This window comes from Panthera tigris, chromosome B2, assembly GCF_018350195.1.
Source record: "Panthera tigris isolate Pti1 chromosome B2, P.tigris_Pti1_mat1.1, whole genome shotgun sequence".
In the NCBI taxonomy this organism is placed as follows: domain Eukaryota; kingdom Metazoa; phylum Chordata; class Mammalia; order Carnivora; family Felidae; genus Panthera; species Panthera tigris.
The window spans coordinates 33,731,570-33,759,502 of NC_056664.1; the positions used below are offsets into that span (position 1 = coordinate 33,731,570).

Sequence of the window (27,933 nt, forward strand, 5' to 3'; positions counted from 1 at the left end):
TGTGGAAACTTCTCAGTAACAACGTGTGACAGAACCTACTGGAGGTGGTGAGAATTGAGCCCCATAGGCTGTACTCACAACCAGCAGCATCAAAGTCGGGCCTGGGACAGAACTACTTCTTCCCAGGCACTACTATACCTTTACTATAAAACATTGTGGATTTTTTTCCTTCTGAGCAGTAGTAAAAATAACAATAGTCACTGCCTACTGAATGCCTACTATGTGCCAGGTGGGGGGCAGGGGAGTCCATTCGTTATTTTATTGAATTAACACCATAACATTTTGAGGTTTTATTTCCTTTGTCAGAAGAGAAAACTGAAGCTGACAATGAATAACTTATCTGAAGTCACATAGCTAGAAAGTTAACAGAGCTGAGATTTGAACCACAGGATTTCTTTTACTCTTGAGCCCAATATAGTTAGACACTGATGCATGCCCACATTTGAGGTCGTGTGTGATCCTACCTGTTTTGTAGATGAGGAAGCTCAGAGAAGTGAAATAACTCAACAAAAATAGATAGATGGCTGGAAAATGGTAGGGCCCGACATTTGTCCGTGGGCTAATTCTGACCTGTATGTGTTCTCCATTAGACTATACTGCCTGTCAAGGAGGGTCAGTGGACCCATTTTATAGATGGGAAAGCTGAGGAGACAAGAGAAAAAGCAAAGGCTCATGGAAGGAGACTTGGCGGGGGAGGGGAAGTCCCTGAGTGTGACAGAGCCCCAGCACAGGTATCCCTAAGCAGGATCAGAACCGAGGTATATATGCTATGGGTTCCCCAGCCCAGTCCTCTCCCCAGACATTTGCAGGGGAAAATTGAATGAAATGGAATGTCAGAAGCAATCCTGAAGGAAAGTGCAGCCTGAAAGCAAATTGTGCCCTGAGAGAATATTGGAGGCCCAGAGAACCCAGGGACATTTCACTCCTGCCAGTGAGGGTACGACATATGCTATTGCTTTTGTAATACCACTTACAAGAGCCATCTCATTATTCCTTTCTTGTCATCTTCCTGCATCACTACCCAGTTGTGAGTCCCTGCAGAAGTGGACAGGGCAGAGGGAAATGGAACTGGCCCCCCAGGTCACAGTGCCCAGTGATATAAGCCTTGCTTCTTCTCCTACAGAATCCTCTGAAGGGCTGGGGACGGGCTGCAACCAGACTGGATGGTGGGGAGCAGAGCAGGGAACTGCCTCTTCTGCCCAGATGTGGAGGAAGTTCATCCGGTCCTAGAGGAGCAGAGGACAAGCTGGCAAAATGAGAGAAAAAAAAAAGGAAGCTACAGTTAAAGACACTGAAACTCCCAGAGACTTAGCAGCTAAGGTAGGGCAATGTCCACACTCAAGGCACCAAGAAGTCATACTGAATTAGAGAGAAGGTCCGAGATAACCTACTAATCTGCCCCTATAGAATCCTTCATGCCCACCTCACCTGTGGTTTAGAGGGTGAGCTGGAGCCCTCCTCCCTAGGGACCCAGAGAAGCTCACACGAGTGTGCACAGCAAGGCAGAGAGACAAAGCAAGGCATGGTGGAATCTCCCTTCCCTGCCTTGGGGGGCTCCTCAGCTCTCTCCCTGTCCCCCCATGTAGATCAGGCACCATCTGGCAACCTCCAATTCTTTTTTTTCTTTTTTAACCACTCTCTTGTTTGGGGCAGAAAGGATGGCAAGTTTGCACTTGTCCCCCAGCCCTATACGTAATTGGTGGCAGCAGGTAAAGCAGCTTCAAGGGGAGGGGTTTGCCAATGGAATGAAAGAGGGAGGGAGTCCTAGGGTGACAGAGCTGGCAGGGACCTGGGAGATCATTTGACCCAAACTTTTGTGGCCTCCACACCATTTCCATCGTCTGTGTGCTTCCATCCCAACCATCATCTCTCATGCCAAGCAGGCATACTCAAGACCTCCTCCTCCAGGCTTCCTAAGGGCAACTGTCTCCTTTCCACCAAGGAGCTAATCCACCCTCTCATTTTCTAGAATACACTGAGGCCCATTGAGATGTGACTTGCCCAAAGGCAATCTTCATCCCAGGATACAGACAGGAAAAAAAACCTCAAATGCTTAAGTCTGTTTCCATCCTCCTACTTTTCTACTCAATCCCTAGGGAAGGAAGGGCTCAGTTCTTCTCCCTGGGGGCTCAGGAGATCTCTGACATATCACACCTGTCACCTAGCTGATGTGGGCTGCCAGTGTCAAGGGTCTAAGAACTGATGCATGATTCTGGTCATTGTCCCTTCCTCCTAGGTACCCTAAGGGCTCTGTGAAGTTAGTCTGAGTCTCAGGGTCCTCCTCCCTGCAGAAAATTTGCTCTTAGGGTGCCTTAGTCAGTTGAGGGTCTGACTCTTGATTTCAGCATAGGTCATGACCCCAGGATCGTGGGATGGGGCCCCACGTTGAGCTCCATGCTGAGCGTAGAGCCTGCTTAAGATGCCCCTCTCCCCTGCTTGCATGCTCTCCCTCTCTCTTTAAAAAAAAAAAAAAAAAAAAAAAAAAAAAAAAAAAAAAATGGCTCTGAAGCATAAGTAACTGCCTGGATCCTGGCATGGTCTCAGGTTGACTGAAGCCCCATGCTCTAAGAAAGCCTTCACCACCTTTCAAGGGGTCTTTCCTCTAAGATAAAAGAAAATGTCTATAAATCCATCCAGGAGACAGTGTCCACGGTTTGGAGACACTGCTTTTATGCCCTTTGCCTTTATTTTTAAAAATATCATTTATTTTTCCTCTGTTACCCTGCAGTTGGAGACACGAAGGGTTAAGAATGGACCAGTTATTGGCCTCTTGGGCGGCTCAGTCTGTTAAGCTCAGGTCATGATACCATCTCACAGTTGGTGAGTTCAAGCCCCGGGGATGGGCTCTGTGCTGACAGCTCAGAGCCTGGAGTCTGCTTTGGATTCTGTGTCTCCCTCTCTCTCTGTGCCCCTCCCCTGCTCGCACTCTGTCTCTCTCTCAAAAATAAATAAACATTAAAAAAAATTAAAAAAAAAAAAAAAAGAATGGGCTAGTTAGGACCACATCTTGAAGCTGTGAGGGCAGGTTTGGAGAAGTATGTTGTGCAGATCTTTGTGTCTGTATTTACACACATACGCATATTCCTGGGGGTTAGCTTTTGCCCCTGTGCTGAGTGCCTGAGAGTGTTCTACATGTGAGCCCACTTCTATATGGGTAGGGTGACTCAGTGGTCTACCTCCAAGGCCTTAACGGCCAGGGAGTCTGCCCTGGAGCTGGCAGGTTTAGCTGGGGGCAAGTCTACTTTCTTCTTGGTCCTCAAAGTGCACTCAGCACTAGAAATGGGTACTGAGACCCGAGGGTGGGGGATGTGGTGGAGGTAAGAGTTGGAAGGGCGTCACTCGGCCCGAAATCGGTGTCACTCTCAGTTTTTCGAGGTCCTATGTGGCTGTATCTCGCGTGTCGGGCTGTGTCGGCGGACGTGCCGGGGCGCCAGTGCGGTCCTGTCTGCCCCAGCCTCCCCGACACCCCGAGCTCTCTTTGTCTCCTCGTGGAGGTGTTGCGTGCAAACCTGCGTCGCACGGCCCTCATCTCGTGCGAGAGTGGGGGGCGCACCCTAGCTCCCCCACACTTTCCTCCGGGAGAGAGGACGAGCCGGAGCCGGGTGCTGTTTGGTCTGGAGCCGAGCGGGGCTTGCATTGATCCATTGATTGTGCGCGGTCTGTGCCTGACCTCCCTGCTCCCGGGGAAGCCGTCTCCATGGAGACCGGGCCCGCTCCCCCAGCGCCGGATTGTAAATTCCTGCAGGCAGCGGCCCGGCAGCCTGGGGAGGGGGCCGCTGCGCCCGGGAGCGCAGGGGGAGCGGCCGCCGCGCCGAGGCCCCATTTGAAAGAAAAAAGGGCACGAAAAAGGAGGTGGTGGAGGAGGAGGGGGAGGAGGAAGAAAACGAAAAGGAGCGAGGAGAGGAGGAGAAAGAGGAGGAGGAGGAGAAAGGCGAAGAAAAAGAGACGGAGCCTGAGAGACGGAGAAGGAGCGAGAGAGGAAGAAAGAGAGGCAGAAAGGGCGTGTTTCTGGCGCTGCGTTTCCCCTCCCCTTTCTCAGGTCCCTCGCTCGGGCTCTGCGCGCTCTCCGGCTGCAGCTCTCTCCGGGCGAAGCTGGGAATTGGGTGGGATTATACGCAGCAGCCCCGCCGCCGCCGCTAGCCGATCCCGGCTTGGAGAGGGCGGGGGTTCCCCTCCGTCATCGGCGCCGGGCGCCCCCAGCCTCTCTCCGCCTCGCTCTCCCCGGCGTCGGGCCGGGAGAAGCCGGCAGCATCGGGAGCCTCCCGCCGAGGGTACCGCGGTCCGCACCCCGCTCCCGCAGCCCCGGGTCCGGCCCCGGCGGGACGCCCCCTCCCCTCCCCCCTCCGCGGCGCGGGGGCCCGGCCGGCTTCCGCCCTCCGGGGGCTGCGAGACCGGCCCCGGCCGCCCGGCCCCCGGGAGCTCCAGCCATGGGCTCGGGGCGCGTGCCCGGGCTCTGCCTGCTCGTCCTGCTGGTCCACGCCCGCGCCGCCCAGCACAGCAAAGCCGCGCAAGGTAAGGAAGGAGGGGCGCGCGGCGGCGGGGCTGCCGGGGCTGCGGGGCCCGAGGGCGGGGGTGCGATTTCCGAGGGGCAGGGCAGGTGCTGGGGAGCGTGCGGCTGTCAGAGCCTAGCACTGTGCACCCGCACTCCGGCTGGGGACCTAACCTCTGGGCGCTGCGTCCCGGGCGAAAGGCTGGAGGAGCCAGGAGCGACACGGAGCAGTGAGAAGTTTGGGGGGCCCTGGGCAGAAGTCGCCACGCACCTCAGAATTCTTCCCGACTTCATTGCCACCCCAGCATCTTCGAAAGACTTCCTGTCCTCCAAAAGTTTGAGAGAGAATCTTCTCTTCTCAGACATTGCCAGAAACTTAAGCTGTGGCCTGGAGAGACTGAGAGAATGAAACTTTTCAGCCATGCCATGTATTTCTTCCCCTCACCCCCAGCCCTCATGCAAAGTCAGACAAAATTTCCAAGTTGTTGTCTTATCAGTAGAAAAATGTTAAAGAAAAATAGGATCTTTTCTGGAAAAACCAGCTCGTCTCTCACTGGATGGTAAGGGGCTGAAGAAGAGAAGAAAATTTCTGACTGGCTCCCAGCAAGAATGTCGCTTTCTGCCTCTTTGGGGGGAAATCTCTTTCGTCTTGCATGGCTTTCATTTCTTATCATAATATTTATTTATTAAGGCCTCGGGTTTCCAATTCCATTTAAATCCAGGTCAGAATTGCATTAAAATAACAAAGTAAAATTCCAGGCCGGGGAGCTCTGACAGATCCCTCTAGGAATTACAGAGAGAGAGACAGGGAGGCCCTCCGGCCCCCATCCCTGACCCCAGGCTCATTGCCTGGCCAGTCCCAAGGCTTTGCTGGCAGAAACCAGGCTGGTGGGCTACAGATCTCTTGGGGACAGCCTCCCCTCCCCCTTGACCTCTTGCTGCACCCTTCCCCCATCATGTCCTCACCCAGGAAGAGATTTATATGGACAAAAAGAAAATTCCTCCTGGCAACGCTTTGCTGAGGAGGATATGATTCTGCCTATTGTCCCAGGGGCTCCTGAAGCCAAGCTGGGGTGTGGAAGTGGCTGAGCCAGAAGGGAAAGTTGAACTTGGGAGTTGGGGAAGCCTGAGTCTCTGGCAGTCGGGTCGCTGTGTCCCCGGAGACTGAGCACCTGGCCCTTAAGCTGCTCTGTGTACTGGATAGGCTCCCACTTCATTAAAAGGAAGGTGCCATATCAATGCCATCCTCTTCTCCCAAACACTGCCTCTTCAACCACCCCCTTTCTCCTCCAACCTGTCCTTTAACAGAACCCGAGTACTAGAGATTCTCAGCTGTCACAGACCAGACCCCACCCCCACCCCTTCCCACCCCAAACTGCCTCTTCTCCCATCCTGCTTCCAGACAGCCCACGACCACTGCCACCCCCAGCCTGGGAGCAGCCCCTCTCCCACTGTGGATTTGCTTGTGTTTTCATAAACAAAGCTGGCTTTTGTAGTGTGTGCTGACTTACTCATAACATGGAATTAGCTAGGGAGTTTAGTCTGAAGGAAGGAACAGATTTCATTCGAGTAATCTAGAGACAAGATAAGGACCTCTTTCAAGTTGGAGCCAGTGTCTGTAGTGGCCTAGTGAGGCTGGGGGGACTGGGGGCAAAAGGGGGAGCAAAGAGTATATTCAAGGGGGTTCCCAGGGCTGATGGAGACTCCTAGAAGGGACAGGTGCCAAGCGGAGATCAGCTCATTGTTCAGGGACAGAAGGACTCAGAATCCCTCCAAGGTGCTTCCTCTTTCATCAGACACCCTGCTGGGTGCTGTGGGGATATGCAGCCAGAGTGGAGGCCCCTGCCCTCAAGGAACTTACTAAGAGTTTTGTTCACTATTTATCTCCTATTCAGGCCACACTCACTCTGACTGGGCTGCAATTAGCTGTGCATCTTCCTTCCTTCTGATCCCTGAGTCTAGCCTGGCAGAGTGGAAACTTGTCATTTCAGCTACCTTTGATGCTGCTATTCAGGAAATATATCAACCTGGACTGCCAGAGATTGCCTAACAACAGGTCTGTTGGGTTAGAGGGCTATCTCTGGACCCCAATCTGCAGGCCAGTGCCACAGGAAGGACAAGTAGTGACAAGCAGCCTTACCCATAGATGGGAGTGCTGTGGTCATCCCTTGCTCCCAAACATATCTCCTAGGTGTCACTAGTGCCAGCAGGTGTGCCCTTATGCCACATCTTTTTAAAGGAAGCTCTAGTGGGTTTCTTTAAATTATAGAAACTCTTGGCAAATACCTTGCACAGTTATTATACCTCTGGATGTAGTGTGTATATGTGTGTGCGGGTGTGTGTTTATATGTAGAGTACAGGTACTATACTTAAGCGCCTTTTCTCCAGAGATTCCATCCTCCCAAAGAACCAAAGTGGAAAGGGATTGGGAGGATGGGGAGAGACAAGGAAGGAAGCCCTGAGTATACAGGTGAATGTGTGTGTGAGAGGGAAGTTTACCATGCTCACCCACAGGTGATGTAGTTGGGTGTCAGTGTCTACTGTGATTTGGTTATTAAGCGTGGATATGTACACTTTAGTATCTTTGAGAACTGTGTGTGGATTGAGTGGGTGGGTAAGCTTGTGTGACTACGAGTGAGTGAGCATGAAGGTACATGGTTTTGAGTGTTTTTCAAGTGCCTGTCTCTGTATTTTAAAGTAGACAGACTGGATAACCCAGATAATTGTTAACTTAAAAGCATTAATTTGCTTTGCTTTTTTTTTGGGGGGGGGGGGTGCAGCAGTGGTTAAAAAGACCTAATCCTTGCTTAGGGCTCAAGTTACAGCTGAATGAAAAGGTCTCCTGGCCTCCCGGGGAAAACTTGTCCCCAGGGCTGGCTCAGGAGAGCCAGCCTGGCCGTTTAGTTTACCTGGTTGTTTTCTCTTTTCATTAGGGATAAACTTTTGATAAAGTCTTGTATTTAGAATTTCCAAGTAACACCATCCCTGGGACTGAGAGCATTCCTCTGGCAGCAAACAGTGTCTCTCTGTCTCTGTACGTCTCTCCGGGTCTCTGTCTGGGAGTATGTGTGTCTCTCTCTTTCTTTCCCCCACCCCTCTCTTCCTCTTTAATGTGGCTGTTTCCTCTCCTCCCCGCTTCCCTAGGCTCCTGTGGCCAGCTCTTACAGTGAGGGGACTGTTCCTCCTAGCCCCTCCCTCCAAAATATGAAATGAAAACCATAACCGTGTCAGCGGGTGAGGGTGGCCCCGTCGGCAGCGGCTATTGCCCGTGCCCCATCCAGGCCATACTGGGGAGAGAGAGAGAGTCAGTCCCCACTCTTGGAGCCTGATCTTCGATCAGTTGCTTCTAAGCCTGTCTTCCCCCCCTACTCCCATTTTTCCAGAAGGGTGGAGAAGGGGGTGGACTACTTAGAAATTCCTCAGGAATCCCTTTGACCTTTCCTCTCTCAGTGACATGTCCCCCAGGGTGGTGGGGAAAGGCTGGGGCCAGGGAAGAACTTCTCTACTTCTTCCCCCTCATCTCCTGGAGTGTCTGCAGGGTGGAATGAGAGAGGGGAACAGAAGACACGGAGGCCAGAATTACTACAGGCAGAGAAAGAAGAAAGTTATCAGCAACCCCTAAATGAGACTGTTTTCTGAAACCTTCAGGAATCTGAGAGCATGAGAACCGGTTTGAGATGTGAGCGGCTGGGACCTGTTGTAAAAGGAGCTGGCCCTGGGTGTGAGTTTGGGAATGTGAGGTGTGCGTTCACTGGGGCGTGCGAGCGTGCGTGTGCATGACTCAGGGTGTGTGTGTGTGTGTGTGTGCGTGTGTGTGTGTGTGTGTGTGTGTGTGTGTGTGTGGCGCGCGCGCGCGCGCGCAGTGCTCCAGTGAGAGGAAAAAGGAAGCAGGGCAGTGTGCGTTTTGTTTTCGTTGGAGAAGTAAAGAAGAGGAATGGCTTGGTCCAGTGCCTTGGATTGAGGGTGGGGGAAGGGAACGAATGGCTTCAGACCCTCTTGAGAAGATGGAGGTGGAGGGGCTCGCTGCCGGAACTCACCCCAGTCCCTGCTCCCGGTTCTGGTCCCCGCGTGTCAGGGCGTGGGCCTCCTTTGACGTCCCGTACCCCTAGCACATGACCACTTGTAAGAAAGAGTCCCTGTCAGGGCTGGAAACTGCAGAGCTGCTCTGAGGCTGGCAGTGCCCGCAAGAGGCCCAGACCTGGGGACAGCTTCTTCAGGCTCAGTTATGAGACAGGAGTCTGGAAGCAGGGACTGCTCGTCCTTGGGGCGAAAGTGATACAATTGCCAACCCAGGGATGTTTGAGGGGTACAGGAGACAGTCACCTGGGCTAAGAGGGGGCATAGACCCTCCCCTCTCCCCCGTTGGCCCCTCTGTCACCAGACGGGCCATTCTCCTGCCATGCCATGTACTGCCAGCTCCAAATGGCATGTGCTGGGGCATTTGGTGCCAGTGGGTTTTGGTAGATACAGAGCCTGAGGACTGAGGCCTTTGAGGAAATAACTGAAATTCTCTTCCTCACTTGTAAAATGGACTAGAGTATCAGTAGGGTCCTTTTCAGCTCTGAGATTCTGCATATCTCATTGAGATCCTTCCTGCTGAAGGCAGAAGACACTATAGCAAGCCTTGGTCCTGCAGCCAGGCCTCTGCAGGCTTCTCACCTGACACTCAGGCCCTCTTTTCCCTGGACCCTACTCTACTGCTCCCTGCCTGAGTCTGTCACTTGGCTACTCCTCCCTTCTTGCTCCACCTCAGTTTCCTGGGGCCACAAGTACCTGATAGCTCTCTGTCCTTAAGTAGAGTATTTCCCCCTCAAAATAGCCCCTGCAAAACAAATGTGTGTTTGCGCGTGCGTGTAACAACATTGGAAAGTGGAGCTGAAATGTTTGTATTCTGGGAACTGAATACTATCTGGGCAAGGCCCCTAGGCCCCAGTCCTTGGTCCTACATCATAGATTCTCAGCTCCAACACTAGCCCTCTGTACTCGGCTCCAGCCTCAACAACTTTCCCCTTTTCAGACCAAGGCACTGTTTTGTAGTTGCCATTGGATGCACTGATTCGGCCCTATAGGTGAAAAGATGACTCCTAAATAGGGCACTGTGGCCCTCACTCTTAACCTATGGTTTCCCTGTGGCTGTAACCATAGCCCTAGAGAGCTGTGGGGTTTGGATTTTGGAGCCCCAAGCTAGGGGCTGTCCACATCTGGTCACTGATGGTGACAAGCTGAGGGAAAACCTGGGTAGGAGCTGCTAGGCTGGCGGGAAGATCCAGAATAAGGAAACAGATCTAAGGAGTCCCTGGGTGAGGGTAGAGTGTTGGGATATGTGGACATGGGGGGCAGGGGGACTGGAAGAAAGGGGGAGCTTAAAGGCTAGACCCTGGGGAGCAAGTTTACAGAGAGGACGTTTTTACAAGTTTCTAATTATATTTATTTGGAGTTTTCCTCTGGCGGTTTGAAGCTGTTAACAGCAGGAACCTGTATCCCTGGTGTTTGTTTTTGTTTCTAACCAGCTGCTTGGCCCAGCATAGTGAATCCAAGGGCAGGAGACACCTGCCCTCTGCCGCACTGCCCACCCCTTCCTCATTGCACATCTGTCTGTGCCTACCATACTGCACTGCCCTCCCTCCTTGCCCACCACTCAGCCCTGCCCTCCCTCCAGCTACCCCCATGCCCAAAGCCTCCAGGCACCCACATGCCTACTGCTGATTTCCTACCAGGAACATCCAGATGTCAGTTCCAGGCCATTCCATGGTTATGTATCAGATGCTTGCTTCATGCTGAACCATGTGCTGAGTTGGGGCAGGGTTGGGGGGTGGGGGGGACACAATGACTAAGGCACGGATTACTCCCTCAGGTGTTTATAGATAATAGCACGTAGTGAGCAAGTGCTGAATGAGGAGTCAGAAAACCCAGGGTCTGGCTCTGCACAAGCTGTTTGCTCTTTCCCTCTCTGGGCTTGTTCCCCATCTATGTATTGACAGACGGGACCATTTGAGGACCACGTGAAATAACGTATGTGAAAGCTCTGCACACCTAATTATGCATCATCTGACATCATCGTTGTTTACGTTATTTTCTCCATCAGTTTAAAGAGATCAGACTGATAATCATGAAACTGGAACCTGCCTTTGCCCACCACCTGCCTCCCTGCCCCCGTCTCTCCAGTGTTCTATTCTTTCCTCCCTCCCCCTAGGATCCCCTACCAACCCAGCCTCTGAAGGCCTCTGACTCAGGGTTGGTTTCATCTGTCCACACTGAAAAGGAGAAAATTATTGTCCATGTGGGGTACATTCAAATGAGCAAGGAGCTAGTTTAGGGATAAGGTGGTAGGAACCTCAGAGAGAAACTCATCAAGGCCTCTTGATGGTGATAAGGCTCTCAGGTCAGCCCCACTCTCCTCCAGTCACCAGGCACCAAGTTCTTTTCCTGGCTCTTCAGCTGAGTAGGCTAAGCTTATATAAGAGGAAGCCTACTTTTTTTTTTTTTTTTTTTTTTTTTTTTTTTTTTTAAATAAAAAGAAGAAAGTGCTCTGTCTCCTCTCTTTGGGGTCATTTGTATGATTTCCTGGACTCTCTCCAGGCCTTTCTTGCCCCTGCCTACACTTTGCCCAGGCTGAGGATGGGCCCAGGCTCCAGTTGAGGTCACAGAGTCTCCACCCAGTTCCGAATCGGGAAGACAGCCTGAGAAGCCATAGCTAGGAAGCCAGGCTCCACCAGTTTCCCGAGTTGCCCTTTTGATCTAGAGGTAGGGTACATGTACACACATACAGGTATGTGTGTGCAGGCTGCAGGTTAGGGTGTCATGGCCAAAGGTGGTTCTGCTTTGGATGTTACTTAACCTGGAGAAAAGTTTAAGAGAACTAACCAGGAGCAGTAATAGTATGCTGGTCTCAAGTAGACCCTGGTGCCCTGTCATCAAGAGCTAGTTAACACTGAGGCTGGAGAACATCTATTGAATAAGGATGTTCTGAAGAGACACCAGAGCAGCTCCAGATACTATCTGAAGACCCTGAGAGCCTATGGATCCTATTCCTATACCCTGGATTCATTGGTCCCAGTCTCTTCTGGCCTCTGCATCACCAAATGGATGCCTTTAAGTGGGTATCTTCCTTTCTCTGAGTTTCCTATCCCCTTACCCTTAATTTAAGATAAATTTCCTAGGACTGCTCTCCACCTAGAACAGTAGGGGGGGTCACAGGAAGATAAAAAGCTTTTTCCTTGTAGTAACATAGAACAGAGAAGATGCCACAAATATGGACCTCATCCACTTATCCACCAATCCATCCATCTATCCGCCGATACATCCACCCATCTGTTTTACAAATATTTACTGAATGCCTCAAGTATATTACTCTGTCTTGTTCACAGCTGGATGCCCAGCTCCTGGCACAGTGTTTGGCATGTTGCAAATGCCCAATAATTATTTGTTGAGTGGCTGAATGAATATGTTCAACTCCCTTCTAGCAGCCATGTGGCTTTCAAAGATTCGGAAGCCACAGCCTCAGGAAGGCTTCAGGAGGAAGGTAATACATGTGAACTAAATAAAAGTTAAATAATGGTACAAGGCAGCATGCAAGGGTATCACAAGTGATTGGTCAGGAGATCAGAGAGCCTGCACTAAGCCCAAATACCCTGGGCCAACCTGGCCTGGGCAAGAAGGATGTCAGTCAGGTGGGCACATTAGGACCCCAGGCAGGCTGCTTTGGACCTTCTCACTGGGCCCAGCCAATCTGCCCACACTACCTCCAGCTGCTGTGAATGGTAGGGTAACTACTGTAGTAATGTAAAGGTGGGTAGGTTTTCCCTAGGGGTGTCTGCTTAGCTGCAGCCTGCATTCTGCTCATTTCCATTTGTTGTTATTCTTGAGCTGGACTTGGGCCAAATTTTGAAGTAGATGAAGTGTTTCCTTGAGGGTCCTCCTGCTTTCCTTTTGGGATATACTCCCCATCCTCAGAAGAGAATCTTAGGATTGCCTATGTTCAAATAATCCACCCTTTCTGGTCTGCCCTCTCCTCCTTTGTACGCCACCCCATATCCCACCCGTCCTCCCCATATTGAGCAGAGTTTATGGAGCCTTCTGCTAGGTGCTGAAGCAAATCCAGAAGAAATGTCAGATGGTGCTGGGAAAAGCTGTTGCAGTTACAGACCCATGCATTCATGCCAGGAGAGGGTGAGGCAGGGAGGTCTTATCTGTAGTATCTCTGCAGCTGCCACTCTCCCCCAATTCAGCTTTTGATCCAGCCCCATACCTGGGGTGGTGGTAAAAGCACAAATGGATAGCAATCACAAAGGATTGTGGAGAGCAGCTTTTTGGTTAAAACTGGCCTCTTATATACTTCATCCTCCATCTTGGGCAGCTTCCAGCATGGGTGGGGCAGGTGGTGGAGAAGGTACCTTCAAGGCTGTGTCGCTCCAAAGTTCCCTGTACCATCACATGCTCTCTCGGTGCTGCATTTCCCCACACCAGGCCTGAAATGGGGCTTCGATAAGGGGAAGGGAGGAGTAGAGATGGGTTCAGAAATGATACTGAAGAGAAAGTTGGAGAGAAGGAATAAAAATGGCGGACCTTTTTGAGCACTTACTATATGCCTGTGCTGCAGCGCTAAATACTTGATTAGTATTAACTAATTTGATGTTCATGGCAGCCCCATGAGGAGGCACTATCATTATAATTCCCATTTACAGAGAAAGGAGCAGGGAAGTTCAGAAGCTGGCCCAGGACCACACAGACACTGGTAGAACTGGCATTTGAACTGACACAGTATCACTCCAGAAACCCTTTTCTCAAACACTCTGTCATCTTGCTGCCCCCAGTGTCTTCCCAGGTCAGGCAAATGATCTATTCACATTATCTGAGTTGGGAAAGGAAGACGGACAGCAGCCCAGCCTCACCCTGGAAATCCAGATGCAGCTGGTCTAGAAGAGTGCCTAGATATCCATATTTTTAAAAAGGCCCCCAGGGAATCCCAGTGTGTAGCCAGGGTCAGGAATCACCAGTCTAAACCAATCCATGTCCAACTAGCATCAACTGTTTGTCAGGTCGGTAGAAAATACTTGCACCCTCAGAGCTGAAATGAGACTATTCCCATGGGTATTGAAGGGATCCCTGCATGGACAAATCGTGGGTGGGCAGATGTGGTGAAGGGAGCTCTGAAAGAATGGACTGGCAAAAGGAGGAGACACTGGATATAATTTGGGGCCCTATTTCAGAGCTCTATTTTAGGCCTGAACTGCTTCGAAAGATTCCATTCAAATGGTTGAAGGGTCCTGTCCTCAGTGAATAACCAGCCAAGTGAGGAAAGTTGAACATGCCAGACGAGACGGCATTCAGCATTAGCAGAGCAACTTAGCAATGGCAGCAAGTGAGCCGAGGCAAACGGAGTCCTCTGGGACCTGAAACTCTTTAGGAATAGGGCTTACCAGGAAGGGCTTTGGGGAAGACCATTTTGAGCCAGATTTGGGAAGCTGGGAACAGAATGGCTAGAAAGGGGAGGACTGCATATCCAATGTGAAGAAGGAGATGTGTGTGAATGCTTGGACAGGGGCAGAAGGCTTAGATGTTGTAGGGGGAGTAGGTAGGAGATAAAGTCTTCCAGAGCAGAGACTCTTTGCTGGAGAAGGAGAAGCACTCTGAGCAGGGAGATGAGGTTGTGGGTAGGATGGTGGGAGAAGCCCAGGTGCTGGAAGAGTCTAAAGGCATTACCAGGAAGCCTGGGTTTGCTGCCATCAGCACCGGGGGCACTCTGGTACTAGTTAGCAGGGAACAGGAGGCAAAGGAAAGAACTGAGAGCCCAGAGAGCCTGGTGCAGACTCCAGCGAAGCACCCAGGGATTCAGAGATAGGCATGTACTTCTGAGATGGCCCCAGAGGGAGAGCTTCTAGATGGGGTTCCAAACTGCCCTGCTGGCTGCTGGGGAAGAGATGGCAAGAACAGAAGACGGCTCAAAGCAGGACAGACAGGATGATTATTAGCCACTGGGATTGTCCAGTGCCCCATGCCAGCCTCGAAGACTTACAAGGGTCACCACAAAGAGGGGGTGATCAATCATCCAGTCCCGCCTCCTCCAGGGACCCAATAAGAATATATAAACCAAGCCTTAGGCCATTCAAACATTGGAATTAGTTAAAAAAAAAAAAACACACCAAACTTTCCCTACCATGGAGGGTGTGTATAAATGCGGGGACAGACAATAAGGACAGGACCTCTGGGTGCCTTGTCTTTCTTCGTACATTTAGCCACATTTGAAATCTCCTCTTTCTTCTGACTGTCAAATGTTTATCCAACCTCCAAAACTCTACTTGAATCCCACTTCTCAGGAAGTTTTTTGATCCCCCGGGCCTAAGAGTACCCCTTCTTAATTCTGAGAGCAGTGCTCCAATAGGACTTCCTGTGATGTTGGAAGTGCTGTCCACTGATGGCGGACACTAGCCACATATGGCTATTGAGCATTTGGCCTAATGCAACTGATAAACAGAATTTTAAATTAATTTAAATTTAAATAGCCATATGTGCCTCATGGCTACCATCATATAGACAGCACAGTCCTAGGGTACCTGTTGTCAGAACCAGCTTCTCTACATTGGGAACATATTATTTACCAGCCATGTTATTAGGTACTTTACACAAATTAGCTTATCAACTATTTGCAGACTCTCATGAGCAGTATTATCCCCATTTTGAAGAGAAAGAAATAAGAGAATCAGAAAAGCCTCCCTAGAGAGGTAGAGCTGGATTTGAATCTGAGATTGACTGGTTCCAGAGCTTAGGCTCTATTTATGAGAGTACATTTCTTAGTACCATTTATTCTCCATCAGTTGAACCAACTGATACTCCATGCAGGCTCTTACTTTCTACAGAGCTCCTTCTTGCCCTCTCTTATGAACTAGTCTTCATGCCCCCCTTCTCTGTTCTTTCACTTTGGAATGAGTTCCCAGGGTGGGCCAGTTGGCAGACACCGTGACTACAGAGCCTGAATGAGGTGAAGAGTGTGAGTTACGGCAGTTAGAATCACCCAGCACGGCTGACTGCAGAGCAGTCGAAGAGAGTTGGAAGGTAGATTGCAGAGCTGAATAGAAGCTCAGAAGATTTGAGGCAGGGTGTTTGGGGGCACTCTTCCAAATTCCAGTTCTCTTCTTAGCCTCAGGAAGCCTCAGTCCTTGCCCCTGAAGTACTTCTTGAAATACGAAAACAGAAGACAATTAACTGTTTCAAGCTAGGGCTCATGGGTGTCTATAAATTGAGAGCAGTTACTGGTCCACTCACTCACTCAGGTTCAGTAAAAATAAATCAAGCACCTTAAGGATTTGGATTCCATAGCTTGGCGATAAGGCCTGAGAATCTGCATTTTAACAAAAGCCAGGCAATTCTACACTGTCTTGATTTCTTTAAAAACATTTTTTTTTACATTTACTCACTTTTAAGAAACAGAGACAGAGCACGAGTGGGGGAGAGCAGAGAGAGAGAGGAAGACACAGAATCTGAAGCAGGGTCTAGGCTCTGAGCTGTCAGCACAGAGCCCAACACAGGGCTCCAACCCACAAACCATCAGATCATGACCTGAGCCGAAGTAGGATGCTTAACCAACTGAGCCACTCAGGCACCCCATGCACTGTCTTGATTTCAAATCCCATTTCTTTGTTCGCACATTGCTACTTATACACTTGGGTTTCCCAATTCACAGCTAGAAGTAATCTCTTCCTCCTCTGATCTTCCTTTTAACAGAGGTGGTCAGGCCTGGCTGCACATTGGACTCACCTGGGGAGCTTTAGAAAAATACTGAGGGCTAGTTGACCAGAACCTCTGGGGATGGTGCTGGGCATCTCCTAGGGAGTTAACTCTAATGATGTGTAGCCAGGGTTGAGGACCCCCTCCTCTTTTCTCTAATGTCTTTGGGGCACTCAACCACACCCTGCTTCATATTACTTATTTGTCTCTCCTTTTGGCTGGGCCGAGTCACTGCTGAGCCTCCATGGCCTTCAGTATAGTACCTTTCATAAAAACACCCTATAAAACATTGTCAACTGAATGCAACATTTAGCCATATTTTAGCTCAGCTTTATGTACACCAAAATATTGCCTCAGAAGTTGGAATCTTTTGCGCAAAGACGATCAATGATTCTCTTTCCTAGGTCCTTTCAGAACCATCCTCTTTTTTGCTAGATCTTGGCTGGCTTCTTCCTTGAACATAGCTCTGTGAATAGAGTAGCACCTTGTGCCAGAGTGAGAGCCAGGAGCAAGAGGAACACCTTGGGTTAGAGGGAAGAGTTCAGGGAGGCAGACTAATGAGCCTGAGTCAACTGGACAGCCACAAGGGCTCCACTTATCAGGTTTCAGATTGCTGATACCAGCCCCTGCCAGGTCCCAGTCCCTCTGCTGTTGACAGCACAGGGTCTGAGGGAAATCTTCCAGGATGGAACTTCTTTCCTCTCAAGATTCTTCGCACAACGATGGGCAAGTGGGAGCAGGCCTGGTCTCAAGCAGAATTGTGAGGCAGATGAGGATTTCTCAGGTGGCCCCTTCTCCTTCCTTTCTTCCTCCCTCAATTACCAAGGGCCGCTGGACCCTGCCACTTTTCCAGAGGCCACTGTCCCCATGCCTCTTCTCTTCCCCCTCCCTCTAAGCCTGCTCCGAAGTGAGGTAAACTAATTCATGCTAAGTTGAACATTTCTAGTCAAGGTAAGTGTGCTACCCAGTCCAAGGGTTTTTTGTTTGTTTTTCAATCAAAGAGAAGTGTTTCAAATGATGGAATTTTAGCTGTCATTGTGGATTAAGTATTTCTGAGGGGAGTGGGGGCTCTTTCTGAATTCCTGAAATTACAGAGTCAGCCCACTCTGAAATCAGAAGGGTGTGGAAGAGCACCTGCTTCTGGAGGGGTCACGGTCTCTACATTAGAGGAGAAGGGATTTTGCCCTTAGGGAACCACCTTCAAGACACCCCTTGGAATGCACTGACCGAGGGTCTCAAATGCCTCCTCTGCCCCTGCCAGATGTGGACGAATGTGTGGAGGGGACCGACAACTGCCACATTGATGCTATCTGCCAGAACACCCCACGGTCGTACAAGTGCATCTGCAAGTCTGGCTACACAGGGGATGGTAAACACTGCAAAGGTGAGGCGGGGAGGGTGCCTGGAGGAGGGGGGGCCTGCTTGAGTGTGGAAATGGGTGCCACTGCCCAGAGTTAGCCACACTGTGCAGGACAGTAAGGCCTGCAGTCCCTGCAGGCATGGAGAAGGGGCTTGGGAGTGGTGGCCAGCTACTTTTTTCCCAGAGAGGGCACCATTTTCTCATTTGCTCAAAGGCACCATATAGCCTAGCTGAGGTTCTGCTGGGAATAGTTCACGGTCTCACAGCTTGGCCGGGGGCGGGGTGGGGGTGGGGGGGGATCAGGATCACAGGACTGAGGCCTGAGGCTCCCTGACATTGGAACCTCCATCTTTAGACCCTTACACCATACCCACAGGATGAGAACAGTTTACCCCAAGGGAATTTCATACCATAAACAAACACATTCTTCCCCCCTCATAATTAAAGCAATGCAAATTAAAGCAGTCTTGAGATGTTATTTTAAATTTATGACCTTCAGTGTTGGTAACACTTTAGAGGACAAGGTACACTCGTTAATTCTTGGTGACACTATGAATTGAAAAGTGATTTTGTCACACCAGCAGGAAATTTAAAAAGTATTTATGCCCTTTGACCCAGAAATTTTATTCTTGGGAACCTACTCAAGGGAAATTCAAAGAAAATAACACACAGGAGATGTCCTTTAATGCATTATTTACCATAGTAAAATAAATGGAAGGGATCTAACAATAGAGAATAGATTAATGAATTATGATTTGGCAACACAGTGGAATATTCTGCAACCATGTACAGTGGTAATTAGAAAGACTGGGGGAGACGTGAAAATGTTTAAGACTTAAGTTTAGATAAAAAATAGTAAAATGCAAAATGGTTTGCAGGCTATGAAAGTAATTATGTAAACACACACAGAGAAGGTTATACACACACACACATACATAACCACCACGAAGCTGAACACAGGGGTGGACAGTGGGAGGCATGTCCAGCTGCCTCAGATCCTCTTTGCTCACAGATGTGGATGAGTGTGAACGAGAAGATAATGCAGGTTGTGTGCATGACTGTGTCAACATCCCTGGAAATTACCGATGCACCTGCTATGATGGATTCCACCTGGCACATGATGGACACAACTGTCTGGGTGAGCAAGGGAGAGGAGGTGTGGGCAGGGGCTGTCTTGTGGGGGAGGAGGTGTTTTCAGCACTTCCCAGTTCCCAGGCAAGAAGAGGAAAGTGATCAGAAAGTGGCATTCTCACAAAATAGAGAACAAGGTCAGTCTCCCCTTTGAGACGGGGCACTGAGGATGAAATAATCCTGCTGCTGGATGAAAAACAGCAGAGGAGATGGTGCTAGCAAGTGCTCCCAGGGCAAGGGTCAGAAGACGACAATAGTGGGTTTAGCCATATAGAGCAGAGCATGGTGGAAGGTGATTTGGCTGCACCAGATCCTTGCTCTCCTGCTTACTATCTGTGGGGCCTTAGGCAAATCAACTAAATCTCTGGGAACCTCAGTTTCCTCATCTCTAAAATGAGGATGGTAATATCCCACTCAAAGGCTGTTGCGTGAATCACCATGAGACAACATTTATAAAGAGCCCTGTACAATCCTTAGCAGAGTAGATGTTCGATACATGGGAGGAATGTTGTTGTTGATGATGATGGTGATGATGGTGATGATGATGATGCTTCTTCCCTGGCCCTGGGAAGCCTCTGGCCCTTAAGGCTGGTTTTCTCCCAGCTCATCCTGCAATCTCCCAAGTTCACCCTCTCCTCACTTCTTAGGCCTCAATCTCAGCTGATCTTTGTCCCATGGGCTGGAGCAGAGATAGGAGAATCTCTAGGGCACTAAACTCAACTTTGGTCTCACATCTTTTTGGAAAATTACTGGGACCATGTCAGATTCTTCCCCAAGCAGAAAAACTGAAGCCCATAGCAGAACAGGAATTGAGATGTGAAGCCAGGGGTCCTTTTCCAAATTCTTCCTCTCTGCTGTCAGAACAAAAATAGGAGGCTGGAAGACTAGAAGACCAGGAAAGGAAGAGAAGTAAGAGGAATGATGCCCAGAAAAGCAGCTAGGCTGCTTCCCCAACTGACCAAACCAGTGAATTATCTGACGTTCTATTAGTCTGAGAGCCTCCTTGCTACAGAGCTGCCTCTAAACCCAGTCACATTCCATCTTTGGACCAGGCTTACATGCTTCTACTCCCAACCTGGGCCTTTACATCCTGATTCCTGCTGGGCCCTTCCCCCCCAGCCCTGGCCACCTCTCCCACCACTGTAGCTACAGGGAAGGACCTCACTTTTCCGCCCAGTTATTTGTGAGGACCTCTTTGGGGACTCCTTTGGAAAGAGAAGCTGTGACACTTTGACCAGGACAGAGAGTTTCCTGCAGGACCGGAAACATCAGCTTCTGGTGATTGGTTGCCTTTGACCTTTCTAGGCCCCTGATTCTCACCAAGTCTTATTTCCCTGTGTTTGGGGGGAAACTAGCCAGAGGGATAAGAGAATGAGTAGGTATGGAAAGGTCAGAGGGAGCAGAGGTCTACCTAACCCTAACCCCAGGGTTGGGGTTCAAAGCCTCAACTCTTCCTTTGGCTTTTAGGGGAACCCTAAGTCATCCATGCCCCAGGTCTGTTTCTCCACTGAGAATTGGAGGAAAGAACTTGGCTAGAGCAGCAAAGTCATAAGGTTGGATTAGAAGGGAGCATATGGAAGGATGGAATGTAGGATGGGCCACAGTGGAAGACGGATGGGGAGAAATCAGGGGTGTAGTGACAGAAGGGGAAGGGACAGGAATAAGGCAAAGGAAAGTATACCTCTCAGGCAGGAGCCTGCTGGATCCGTGCCCCTCTGCCCTTGGCCAGATGGGGGAAAGGACAGGGTTTCAGGGATCAGCAGAGAGGATGGGAAGAGAGGAGCAGTTGAGGGCCTCAGGAGCTCTAATTCCAGCTCCTCTGTTTGGAGACCAATCTCCCTGATGCCTCCTGGGCCAAGGAAGACAGAGAAGGGCTATGGACTTGGGAGAGCAGTAGGTAGCACAGAGAGGGAGTCAAGGCATTCAAGTGAGAGCCCCAAAATAAGCTTAGCTCTGGGACCTGAGGGTGGTGATTTGGGGTGGTGATTAGGGTGTGGCCTGGCAGCTCTCCTCCCATCCCTCCTTGCCAAGCTACCAGACTGTTTTGTTAAACCAAAATAGGAGAAAGGCTAGGGACTATGGCAGCAAGCCCAGGCATGGGGAGGGAGGAGAGGAAGGATGGGGCCGTAGCCTGTCCACAAAAATGGTCCCTGCCCTGCGAGGAGTTGAGGCTTGCTGCCTTTACCCATTGTTGCCCCTCAGACCTCAGCACCATGGCCATAGTTCTGCCTGCACTTAGAATCAGATCCCAGGTTCTCTCATTCCCTGGCTGCCACCAACTGCCCATTTCTCTTCCTGACCAGTCTCCATCTTTATTTTCACCTCTGTGTCTCTTACCCTGGCTCCTTTCCTGATTTCCCCTGGCTTCACACCCAATTCTGACAAGTGAGTGAAAGGGAGGCAAGTCTTCACCTAAGTGAGCCAGGTTTAAATGTCCCCTCTCCACCTGTTTAGCTCCCCAGCTCTGCCGTCTTTAGGTGGCCTCTTCAAAAACAGTGAAACATTAGCTGATGAGTGGGTGAGAACTTGCTGGCCTGAGGCTGGGTGCTGAATTAGAGTCGGGAAGTGTGTGCTAGATTCTTAAGACTGTTTCAGCCCTTGGTGCTGAAGTCTCAGGGCATACTCTGGAGCCGGCCTGCACCCCATGGCCTCACCAACCACCTATCCTACACAGATGTGGACGAGTGTGCCGAGGGCAATGGTGGCTGTCAGCAGAGCTGTGTCAACATGATGGGCAGCTATGAGTGCCACTGCCGGGAGGGCTTCTTCCTCAGCGACAACCAGCACACCTGCATCCAGCGGCCAGAAGGTCAGCCCATGACCTGAGAGGTCCCATCCCTGCACTCCCAGGCTTCTCTCTACCTGCTGGGGAGCTTTCCCTCAGGACCCCCTGGGTCTCATCCTCTATTCTCAACCCCACTAGCTCCTTCTTCTCTTGTCCCTCAACCCATCACATCCTAAGGGCTCCATAGACAGATGTTGTGCTGGAGCAAAATCTGGGGGAATCCATCTGGGGTTGGGATCAGTGTGGGATTGAGGTTACTATGGGGCATCCTCTGTGTCAGACCCAAGGTGGATGTCGTGCCTAAGTATAGATGGCTGGGCTCTAAGCTGCTGTTATCTGATGGGCTCACCAATGCCTTATTCCTTGAATTGGATAGGGAGGGTGACGCAGGAATAGTGGAATACTATTGTCTATTTCTGTGATGCAGCCTCCCCCCCACAACCCTGACTATGACATCCCTGAGGGCAGGGACTATGTCTAATTTATCTTTGTATCTCCGGAACCTAATACACTGCTCTGCGTGCAGTGGGAGCTTAATAAATATTTGTTGAATAAAATCTTATAGTAATTAGGGGTACTTGGCTGGCTCAGTTGGTAGAGCATGTGATTCTTGATCACGGGTCATGAGTCGGAGCCCCACATTGGGCACAGAGTTTACTTTAAAGCAAATGTTATAGTAATTTCTATAGTAAAAAATCTGTACCAATTTCTTCCCACTCACATTGGTATCTTCTTCCCAGTCGGACTGAAAGCTCTTTGAGGAGAAATCATGTTTGTTTGTTTTAAAGATTTTACTTTTATTTTTTTGAGTTTTTTAAAGTTTTTTTTTTAATGTTTGTTTATTTTTGAGAGAGAGAGACAGACAGACAGAGTGCAAGTGGGGGAGGGGCAAAGAGAGGGGGAGACATAGACTCTGAAGCAGGCTCCAGGCTCTGAACTGTGAGCACAGAGCCCGACATAGGGCTTGAACCCATGAACTATGAGATCATAACCTGAGCTGAAGTCGGATGCTTAACCAACTGAGCCACCCAGGCACCCCGTAAGTTTTTTTCTTTTTTTTTTTTAACAGTTTAAAATGTTTATTTCTGAGAAGGAGGGAGGGGGAGAGGGAGAGAAGGAGAGAGAGGGAGAGAGAGAGAGAATGCACACACAAGAGGGGTAGGGACAGAGAGAGGGGGTGCAGAGGATCCGAAGCAGGCTCCATGCTGACAGCAAAGAGCCCAATGCGGAGCTCTAACTCACAACCCCAAGATCAAGAGTCACATGCTCCACTGAGTGGGCCAGCCAGATGCCCCAAGAGATGTTTTTTTATTTTTCTGGGTCCTTCTTAAATCCACTAATATGTAACTATTAGACACTACTTTTTTGTTGTCTCCAGGAGAGGGTGCTCGTGCAGGGTTTTGGAGGGCTGGGTATCAATACCTATACATCACTGAGAATGGCTCATTAGCACCCAGCTCTGCGCAGGACAGGGACTGGTGTCTCCTGTCTGTGTTGCAGCCCCAGTGGATTCTCTCAATTTCCTAGGCCCCAGCTACCCCACTAGTTCCTCTTCCACTAGGCATTCAGGGATATAAAGCACTCACCTCCCTCCTCTTCCTTTTTAGAAGGAATGAATTGCATGAACAAGAACCATGGCTGTGCTCACATTTGCCGGGAGACACCCAAAGGGGGTATTGCCTGTGAATGCCGCCCTGGCTTCGAACTCACCAAGAACCAACGGGACTGTAAATGTGAGATAATTGGGATGGTCGTTGGGGAGAAGAAGCAACGAAGAGGAAGGGTGTAGGGACTCAGCAGCAAGAGGTGGGAGGAAAAGGGAGCATGGGAGAGGCAACTAGATATGAGAGTCAGTCTTCAGATATGTGGCACCCAAGGAAAAGCAAGCTGACAGGCCTCCTGCCCTCTCTGCACAGTGACATGCAACTATGGTAATGGTGGCTGCCAGCACACGTGCGATGACACAGAGCAGGGTCCCCGGTGCGGCTGCCATGTCAAGTTTGTGCTCCATACCGACGGGAAGACATGCATCGGTGGGTGAGGCTGGTGAACTCAAGGCCACCTATGCTGGGAGTGGGGGTTGGGAACCAGGGGAGGGGGAACGCATGGGACCCAGGTGCTGGGCACAGAATGACTGGTGAGTGTACTGAAGACCCAGACGAGGCCAGGTCTAGTGAGGGATGACTCTGAGAGATCGCAGGGCTCACCCTCTTCTCCTCCCTGACCCATTAGTTCTCCTGCCCCACCCCTGGAGCCCCACCATCCTCTTTATCCAGGAGAAAGTGTTGTCAAACTGGGACTAATTAGCAGAGGTGCTTGTTGACCAAGGCTGTGCCCGAGAAGGGGAGGAGAGCTGGGGCAATGCAGCTGGGAAAGCCTGACCAAAGGCCCTGGTTGACTAGTGTGGTAAGATGGGAGCTGTCACAGCCCACTGTCCCCACTCTGGAACTGAGGGTGGCAGGGAGTGTTCTCTCCTGGAACAACCATCCCAGAACTGACAAATGGGGTTTCCTGACTCCAGGTTTCTTCTTCCTGCCTGTGCTGTGTCCCCCTGTCCACTGCCCTTACCCTAGCCCTCATTTCCTCCTGTTTCCTCCACATCTCAGTGGTACTCTCTCACCTCTGCCTGTAGCCCTTCACTTCCCCACCAGCTCCAGCCTTCCATTCCTATTGCCCTGCTCCGGGGCCTTCTTAACACCTGGATCCCTTTTCCTGAATTCCTAGGCCTTCCCTCACATACTTTCAGGTACCAGAAATGAGCTTAATTCCTTAGTTCCTGATGTTTAATTCCTAATGCCTTATGCCTTTAGGTCTTTTGTGAAGGCCGATTACTGTGTGCTCACAGAGTGCTGAGAAACACAACGGGGACAGGGTGTCCCTTTGGAGAAGTGGGAGGTGAAAGAGAAGAGTTTGGGCAGGGAGAAGGGCTGTGTCTTGAGCCAGGCAAGGGCAAGTTTGGTCTGTGGGCACCAACAGATGCCATTCATCTCATGGGCTACAACATGCTGAGGGTGAGGAGGTGTGAACACAGTCACTCTGTGTATTTGTTACAGACATGATATTCACCTTCAGAACCAAACTGTCCCCATCTCACTCCAGAGACCCGGCCCATCTCTGCAGACAGCACTGCCTTAACCCCCAGACATGAGAACAGGGGAGCAGATGCTGCTGCTAAAAGGGTCTTTCAAAGGGTCGCCTGGGTGGCTCAGTCGGTTAAGCATCTGACTTCAGCTCAGGTCATGATCTCACGGTTCATGGGTTCGAGCCCTGCATCGGGCTCTGTGCTGACAGCTCAGAGCCTGGAGCCTGCTTCAGATTCTGTTTCCCTTTCTCACTCTGCCCCTCCCCCACTTATGCTCTGTCTCTGTCTGTCTGTCTGTCACTCTCAAGAATAAACAAACATTAAAAAAAAAAATTTTTTTAAAGGGGTCCTTCAAGTACCTGCTTCAGAGACTTGTACACACAGTTCTAAACTTCTTTAATTAAACCCTCTCCTGCTACACGTTTCCCTCTGAACTAACTCTTCAAAGACCCTAGAACATTTTTAGGTCCTCCTGTCACCTTCTCCTGGCTGGTTTGTTCCAGCTCCTTTCATCTTTTTCCTCCTAAGCCTAAATCTTCTGCTTCCTAAACCCTCCACCATCCCCTGGACACACTCACACATCCCCAGAGTCTCCCAAAAGAAACTGCATGCAGTCCCCAAAGAAAAGCTGCATGTGTCAGGACAGAGCTCGGGACCCATGAATGTGGGGCCAGATCCCCCTCTGTTGTCCCCCTGTTCAGATCGTCCTGAGCATGGCTGATTTGGAAAATACCCCCTTGTAAGCTTGAGCTCTTCTCTAATGCAAGACCCATTCTGTCTTCTGGACCATGGCCAAGTGAGGCAGAAGAGAGCAAAGGAGGAGGTCCTAGGGTTCATGGCTATGTCCTTCCCGAGTTCCTCTCCCTCTTCTCCAACAGAACTTACTTATTTTGCCTTGCCCTGATCTCATGTTTCTCCCCAGCCCTGGTAGGAGGAAACATCATTGTTTGGGGCCACCAAGACATTCAGATTTAGTGGGGAGACTGAGAGGGCAGTAAAGCAGAAAGGGTGGGCCCCTTTGGGATTTGGCAGCTTGTAAGATTTGAGATTGCATCCCAGCTCTGCCTTTGGCATGCTGTGTGGTACTGGGCCCATGACTGCCCCTCTCTGAGACTCTGTTTCCCATCAGTCACCTGGTGGGAGCCTGGCTTCTTTGAGGATACCAGGCAGGACAAGGCTGGGGAATGAAGCATAGCAGTCTCAGGGCTCATCATTTGGGGCTAGTGCTTTGGGTCTACAGGGTGGAGGAGGAGGGTGGGGAGGGGGCTGGGGCACAGTGGGCCACAGTGGCTCCTGCCCAGCATCTAAACAGCTTTTTTACAATGTCAAACAGGGGAAAGGCGGCTAGAGCAGCACATCCCCCCTCAGGCCGTTTCTAATGGTAAATATGTCTGCTCTCTCCGCTTGCTCTCACTGGCTTGCTAGGGGAAGGGCTAACCCGCTGGGGCTCCCACTAACCGCATGCCCACTGGGCCCAGCCTGACTGGACTCTAGCCTATTAGCAGGGTTCCCCTGCAGTCTCGGTACTGGGCCCATTGGGTGACAGGAAACCTGAGTCCCCAAGAGCTGGCCCAGGAGCCTTCGTGTTGGTTTTGTCTTTCTTTGTTCCTGTCACTGTCCTCCTCTCCTGCTCTCTCCTCCTCCCACCTTCTCCCTCACCCACCTTCTAACACCTCACCTGTTCCCAACCATCTGCCCCCTCCCTTCTCTCTGCCTTCTACACAGCAAAAAACCCAGCAGCTCCATCTTACCCGTTGTGCCCACTAGGTGGCTGAGTTAGGGGTGGGATAGAGTTAGATGCCATCCCTCCTTGAGGCTGCTTCCTTGGGTTCCCCCCACACCAGCTCACAGCCCCAGCATCACTCGCCATTCTGTCCCACCATAATGGGTACAAGCATGACATCTGAATTCAGACTGACCTGAGTTTGAATCCTGCCTCTGCCACTTTCTAACCATATGACCTCAAGCAAGCTACTTTCTTCTCTGATCCTTAGTTTACTCTTCTGTAGACAGGGAGAATAAGAGTTTTCTCCTTTGGGGTTGCTGAGATGATTGAGACAGTGTGTGCAGAGCATCTAGTAAGTGCCTGGCACAGAGTCAGCACAGATTAAACTGTGGTTTCATACTGCGACCTGAAGAGCAAAGGGTTGAGGCTGTGCCATCCTGCCGCCTCAACCCTGCCCTGGCTAATGCTGCCCTGCAGGGGAGGGCAGCTGTACCCAGCTTCCTCGTCTGACCTGAGATGTGTGTTGTGCCAGCTCTGCTGCTCCTCACCTTGGATCCCTCAGAACCTACCTAGTCTTAGCACAGGATCTGTTCCCCTCTCCCTGCTCCAGGGCTTGGGGGCACCTCTCCTTCTACTAAGAGCACTCTTGGGGGGAATGGCTAGGCTTGGAGCCTGAACTCAACATCCCCTCCCAGGTTTCTCCCATGGTCTTGGGGAACTTAAGGAGACTAAGGTGTAAGTGGCACACAAGAGATCCCACTGTGGCTGCTCCCAGACCTGGGCATTTGAATAACTGGGGCATGACCAGGGACCCATAGGCAGGGTTGGGCTTCTTCTGGAACCCTTGCTTTGGTGGTCTCCTTGGTGACAAGGGTTGGACCTGAGTTTTAGGAGTCAAAGATTTAAGAAGATGATAGTTCTCTGGTGCTTTTCTCATTCAGTTCCCCAGATTTGGAGAACCACTCTCCTTTCTTCCCCAGGAGAGGGTTTGGGATTCTGTCTTTCCAATGGGAGAATTCTAGGGCCCCCAGAGGATGGCCCACACCTCCTCCAGAGTCCCTGAAGGGGGAGGGGTCTTGCACTATTTGAACTGATGGTTTTTCCCTGGGCTCAACTCATTCTCCTGAGCTGCAGTTTAAACTTGTTTATGTCCTGCAGAATGCAGAAAATAGGGAGAGTGACCTATCCATACTCCCTCTATTCTGACCCCTCAGCAAAGGAGTCTTACCAGTCAAGAGGGGGCAATAGAAGAGACCTAGCTCTGAGGTTCTCTAACTCTTTCACCTACTTTCTTACACCCTGCCTCCTCCTCCGAATTCTTCTTCTCTTTTGGCCCCCTCCCCTACCTAGACAATCTCTCCCCATTAGGAAAGAAAAACAACAACAGAACATCCAGCTTATCTCCATCTGGAACTAAAAGGAAGGTTTGGGAGGAGTTGGGAGGTAGCTGGGGAGGGGCTGGGATATGACCAAATATGTGCCTCTCCTCTGAGGATGAGCAGTCAGGCCTGGAACTGGGATCTTTTTTTAAGACAGCTGGGCAATCCCTCAGCTATCTCCAGAATCACTAGGTTCACTCTTCCCAAGATTGCCCCACTATGACCCCCCCCCCAACCACCACAGAGACAGTCACTGG

The 27,933-nt window shown here is 50.6% G+C and overlaps 1 protein-coding gene and 1 long non-coding RNA gene across 6 annotated transcripts in view; one reads left to right on the forward strand and one right to left on the reverse strand.

The window, feature by feature from the left end:
- Nucleotides 1–275: 275 nt before the first annotated feature.
- Nucleotides 276–27,933, reverse strand: part of LOC122238610 — a 48,231-nt gene continuing 20,573 nt past the window's right edge. The window contains exons 2-3 of the long non-coding RNA XR_006217603.1: nt 4,761–4,886; nt 276–1,246 (exon numbers count right to left, since the gene is read on the reverse strand). This is a non-coding gene — a long non-coding RNA (uncharacterized LOC122238610). The remainder of the gene's footprint in view (nt 1,247–4,760; nt 4,887–27,933) is intronic.
- SCUBE3 (signal peptide, CUB domain and EGF like domain containing 3) overlaps nt 4,428–27,933 on the forward strand; it is a 33,972-nt gene continuing 10,466 nt past the window's right edge. For 4 of the 5 annotated variants that reach the window (XM_042986176.1, XM_042986178.1, XM_042986177.1 and 1 more), the window contains exons 1-6: nt 4,428–4,512; nt 17,475–17,597; nt 18,586–18,711; nt 21,379–21,513; nt 23,097–23,222; nt 23,406–23,522. In XM_042986176.1, coding sequence (XP_042842110.1) covers nt 4,428–4,512; nt 17,475–17,597; nt 18,586–18,711; nt 21,379–21,513; nt 23,097–23,222; nt 23,406–23,522 — 712 coding nt within the window. Of the gene's footprint in view, nt 4,513–17,474; nt 17,598–18,585; nt 18,712–21,378; nt 21,514–23,096; nt 23,223–23,405; nt 23,523–25,904; nt 25,953–27,933 lie in introns of all 5 variants that reach the window. The other variant, XM_042986181.1, reaches the window with a different exon arrangement.